Consider the following 5,437-nt stretch of genomic DNA (forward strand, 5'->3'; position numbering starts at 1 on the left):
GTGTGATTTGAGAATGTACAACATGAAGAAAAAGCTGAACGTTCTTCTCTGGATTCCGAGATGTCGGCTGTATTTTTGACAGCACTCAGTCCACAGGTATGAAATAAGCAAAATCGAAATTTAGAGAGACAGGATATATAGAGTTAGAGGACAGAGAGCTAAGCAAAATCTACCCGCTTACTCCTCTTTAATTCTCCCAGGTCTGATAACTAAAGAAACAGAAATCTCCCTAAAACTGTCCCTCTACCCCTGTGAGGGTCTCACGAACCCGCCCCTAGCGCTTTCCCCGCTCTCCGCCCGGAGACCAGGGGTGGCCAGGCGCCCAAGGCCGCACTCGCAGGCGGTAGCCCCGGGGTGGCGGCAACTCACTCCCCCTGCAGGGATTTCGGCGCAGAGACGACACCCCACCCCCACCCCGAAAGCGCGGATTACGCGGGAGGCCCGCGGGGCCGCGCCCTCTTTCCGGACCCGGGAACCACACTTACGTCGGGGAATTTCCCTGGCCCTGGGCTGCCAGCACCTGTCCGATCGGGATAAAAGGGCTTCGCCCGGCTCGGGGAGCCACAGAATCCGCTCCGCCAGCCCTCCAGCCCGCCTTCCCGCTGCAGAAAGCGACCCTCCGAGCTGAACCCCATGGCCCGCGCCGCGACCCCCGCCGCCGCCCGGCTCCTCCGCGCCGCGATGCTGCTGCTGCTACTGGTGGCCAATGGCCAGCGCGCAGCAGGTGAGACCCGGCGCCCGGCATCCCCAGGGCGGGACGGGGGCGGGTGGGGGCCCATCCCGGGACAGCCCCCTGACCGAGTCTGTCCTCCCCGCAGGGGCGCCTGTGGTCACCGAACTGCGCTGCCAGTGCCTGCAGACCTTGCAGGGGATTCACTTCAAGAACATCCAGAACGTGAAGGTGACGCCGCCGGGACCCCACTGCGGCCAAACGGAAGTCGTGTAAGTGCTGCCGCTGTTGCTGTGCTTGTCACCCCCGCCGTCCCGACGACCCCACCCCGACCCCAGCCTGACCTCACGTGGATTCTCCCTTCTCTCTGCAGAGCCACTCTCAAGACTGGTCAGGAAGTTTGTCTCAACCCTGAAGCTCCCATGGTTAAAAAAGTCATCAACAAGATGCTAAACAAGTGAGTTATGGTTTTTATTCACACGTGTGGCTAGAGTCAGGCATCTGCCTCCTGAAAATTATATCAGAGAAACCCAGGATTTAGCTGACGGACTGAAAAACCATTATTCCACAGTTAAATTTGCCATTAAGATTATTAATCTGCTCTGTTGCCAGAAGGGTATTTTCAGTGCCTTCCATCCTGGCCCCTGACTCTCCCCATTCAAATGAATGTGAGTTAAGCTGCTTTCATTAACATGGACAGTTATACTGAAAAGCTTTCCACCTGTTTAAAAAACACAGGCATTTTTTTCTCCCAGTTCTTTCTGGACCTCACACCTGAAAATCAGAACCCTGGTTTTCTGCAACATAGGCACTAAAGCTTAGTGGTGAAGAGCTGGGACTTTGCAGTGACACAGTACTGGGTACAAATCTGGGTTCCAGCACCTATTAGCCATGTGACTCAAGGACAATTATTTGGTTTATCTAAGACTTAGTAAAACAAGGAAAACAATAGTAGCTACCAAATCGGTTTGCTCTGTGGCTTAAGTTAGGCCCAGTGGGACAGGTAGAGAGAGTAATCCTGGCCATTTGTCACCCATAGAGCCAATAATACAGTAGAGAGCACAGGCCCCACCCTCATTCCTAAATAAGAGTCTCCAAGAGCCTAGAAGCCTCTGCCACACAGAATAGTGGGTTACAGGCAGTAGTCATTTGGTGCCAGGCTGGAAAGACTGGACTCAAATCTCTGGAAACCAGGGAGCAGGACAGGAGAAGAGTGCTGTGCAGTCGGCTTTCTGGAGCAGCTAGTAAGGAAGACCTTTTCTCCTTACAGGGACAGCTCCAACTGACCAGGGGGAAGGAGAAAACTCCTCGATGGCTGTTCCTGAAGTAGGCCCTGCCCTTACAGGGATCAAAGAGGAAAAAGAGGAATCGCCAGCTCCTGAGGCCACCTGGATCGGGCTTAATATGTTTGGACATCTCTTAGGAGGGTTCTCCCACTTATTTATTTACTTTATTTATTTATGTGTTGCTTGGTTTTCGAAGACTCTGTTAATATTTACATGTAACATAATTAAGGATGTGATTGACTCTACTTGCACATCGTATCATTAATTTCATTATTTATCTTATGAAAAAAAAACCCAGTTAATTTAGTCCTGATTCTTATCTACTTTGAAGTAGAAGGGTTGCAAATATTCTTCAGTCATTAAACTAATATTTCTGAGGAGCCCACAGCATGCCAGCCCCTGTGACAGAGACTGGGGCACCCAAACAAATAGTGAGGTCATTGTCAGCATGGGGGGATGTATGTGTACATCTATTTTTGTAAATGTTTAAAAGAATGTTAGTTATTATTTATTGAAATGATTTCACAATATGTGGTCAGCATTTCTCATGTTGACGCTTAAAAACTACAATGTTCTAAATATCCTTTGGACATTTTATGTCTTTCTTGTAAGGCATAATGCCTTGTTAGTGTTAATTATGCAGCGCTTTTCTATATCTTACAAAAGAGAAGTTTAAATATTTATTGATTTACAAAGAACATGAAAATAAAGTATTTCAACTAAACAAGTTTTGTTTCATTTTTTTGAGGAAAAAAGGTCTATCTTTACTAGATAATCTGATGATTTACATCAATGTTTCCCAACTTCTTTTTCTCCTCCTGGGCATTCATTTGCTACACAGATAAATCAAACTATAAGTTATACATAATTTCATCTCGTGATAGCTGTCACTCCCCTTGGCTCTCACCTACTCAAGAATGTACTTTTTGGGGGCTTCCCTGGTGGTGCAGTGGTTGAGAGTCCGCCTGCTGATGCAGGGGACACGGGTTCGTGCCCCGGTCCGGGAAGATCCCACATGCCCTGGAGCGGCTGGGCCCATGAGCCATGGCCGTTGAGCCTGCGCGTCCGGAGCCTGTGCTCCGCAACGGGAGAGGACAAAACAGTGAGAGGCCCACGTCCTGCAAAAAAAAAAAAAAAAAAAAAAAAGAATGTACTTTTCCAAACTGTGCACTGGCCCCTCCCCCTCCTGTGAGAGTCACTATGGTAATATATTGTTGTTTTTTTATAAGGAGTTCCTTGCTACCTTGTTACTCAAGTATACCTCTTAAAAAATTCTTTCATTTTTTTTTTTGCTTTTTAATTCTTTTAACATCTTTATTGGACTATAATTGCTTTACATTGTTGTGTTAGTTCCTGCTGTATAACAAAGTGAATCAGCTATACATATAAATATATCCCATATCCCGTCCCTCTTGCATCTCCCTCCCACCCTCCCTATCCCACCCCTCTAGGTGGTCACAAAGCACCGAGGTGATCTCCCTGTGCTATGTGGCTGCTTCCCACTAGCTATCTATTTGACATTTGGTAGTGTATATATGTCCATGACACTCTCTCACTTCATCCCAGCTTACCCTTCCCCCTCCCCGTGTCCTCAAGCCCATTTTCTATGTCTGCGTCTTTATTCCTGTCCTGCCCCTAGGTTCTTCAGAACGATTTTATTTTAGATGCCGTATATATGTGTCAGCATATGGTATTTGTTTTTCTCTTTCTGACTTACTTCACTCTGTATGACAGTCTCTAGGTCCATCCACCTCACTACAAATAACTCAATTTCATTTCTTTTTATAGCTGAGTAATATTCCATTGTATATATGTGCCACATCTTCTTTATCCATTCATCTGTCGATGGACACTTAGGTTGCTTCCATGTCCTGGTTATTGTAAATAGAGCTGCAATAAACATTGTGGTACATGACTCTTTTTGAATTATGGTTTTCTCAGGGTATATGCCCAGTAGTGGGATTGCTGTGTCATATGGTAGTTCTATTTTTAGTTTTTTAAGGAACCTCCATACTGTTCCCCATAGTGGCTGTATCAATTTACATTCCCACCAACAGTGCAAGAGGGTTCCCTTTTCTCCACACCCTCTCCAGCATTTATTGTTTGTAGATTTTTTGATCATGGCCATTCTGACTGGCGTGAGGTGATACCTCGTTGTAGCTTTGATTTGCATTTCTCTAGTGATGTTGAGCATTCTTTCATGTGTTTGTTGGCTGTCTGTATATCTTCTTTGCAGAAAGGTCTATTTAGGTCTTCTGCCCATTTTTGGATGGGTTGTTTGTTTTTTTGATATTGAGTTGCATGAGCTGCTTGTATATTTTGGAGATTAATCCCGTCAGTTGCTTCATTTGCAAATATTTTCTCCCATTCTGAGGGTTGTCTTTTGCTCTTGTTTATGGTTTCCTTTGCTGTGCAAAAGCTTTTAAGTTTCATTAGGTCCCATTTGTTTATTTTTGTTTTTATTTCCATTTCTCTAGGAGATGAGTCAAAAAGGATCTTGCTGGGATTTATGTCAAAGAGTGTTCTGCCTATGTTTTCCTCTAAGAGTTTTATAGTGTCTGGCCTTCCATTATGTCTTTAATCCATTTTGAGTTTATTTTTGTGGATGGTGTTAGGGAGTGTTCTAATTTCCTTCTTTTATATGTAGCTGTCCAGTTTTCCCAGCACCACTTATTGAAGAGGCTGTCTTTTCTCCACTGTATATTCTTGCCTCCTTTATCAAAGATAAGGTGACCATATGTGCGTGGGTTTATCTCTGGGCTTTCTATCCTGTTCCATTGATCTATATTTCTGTTTTTGTGCCAGTACCATACTGTCTTGATTACTGTAGCTTTGTAGTATAGTCTGAAGTCAGGGAGCCTGATTAACATTTTCATTCTTGTAGCTATCTTAACAAGAACTCTCATTTCATTGCTTTTGCTATAGGATTTTTCAAAGAATTGTTAACATTTTAATGAAACTGATGGTGAAATGGTGATAAAGAGACTTTTTCTTCAAAACTCAAATAATTTGTGTCATCAATAGAAGAAGTGAGTGGCTGATTAGTTAATCCATAAAAAGATCTAATTGATATTTTGGTTCAGTTTTGTAACCTTCATTTATAAGTAACTACAGGTGAGTTTAAGTTTATCCCAACCCTTTTTGCCAGTTTATCAAATACAGTAGAATGGTTTTAAGATTTGAATGTGTTAGTTCCCATGCTTCCTGGTGCAATTTTAGGGAACCTGATGGGTTGTTTAGCCTGAGAAAGCCCCCTAGAACTTGGTCTTCAACATTGTCCCAGGATAACTGCAGTACACCACGTTTCCAAGACAGAAACAAAGTTGTTACATCATGTGAAGAAAGATCCCTTTATGTGATGCTTGGTTTTCAAAGATTCTATGTTAATATTTACATGTAACATCATTAAGGATGTGATTGAATCTACTTGCACATCATATAATTAATTTTATTATTTATATTATTAAAAAACCCAAGTTAA

General features: G+C 43.8%; 1 protein-coding gene across 1 annotated transcript; it reads left to right on the forward strand.

Moving 5' to 3' along the window:
• Positions 1 to 590: 590 nt before the first annotated feature.
• LOC308618467 (growth-regulated protein homolog beta-like) lies at positions 591 to 2,649 on the forward strand. Its single transcript, XM_081236336.1, has 4 exons — positions 591 to 724; positions 819 to 942; positions 1,044 to 1,127; positions 1,941 to 2,649. The coding sequence occupies exons 1-4, from the start codon at positions 634 to 636 to the stop codon at positions 1,954 to 1,956; spliced, it is 315 nt and encodes a 104-aa protein (XP_081092462.1). The 5' UTR covers positions 591 to 633; the 3' UTR covers positions 1,957 to 2,649.
• Positions 2,650 to 5,437: the final 2,788 nt, after the last annotated feature.

The sequence above is a fragment of the Mesoplodon bidens genome (assembly GCF_964165515.1).
Source record: "Mesoplodon bidens genome assembly, chromosome: 1".
NCBI lineage: Eukaryota > Metazoa > Chordata > Mammalia > Artiodactyla > Ziphiidae > Mesoplodon > Mesoplodon bidens.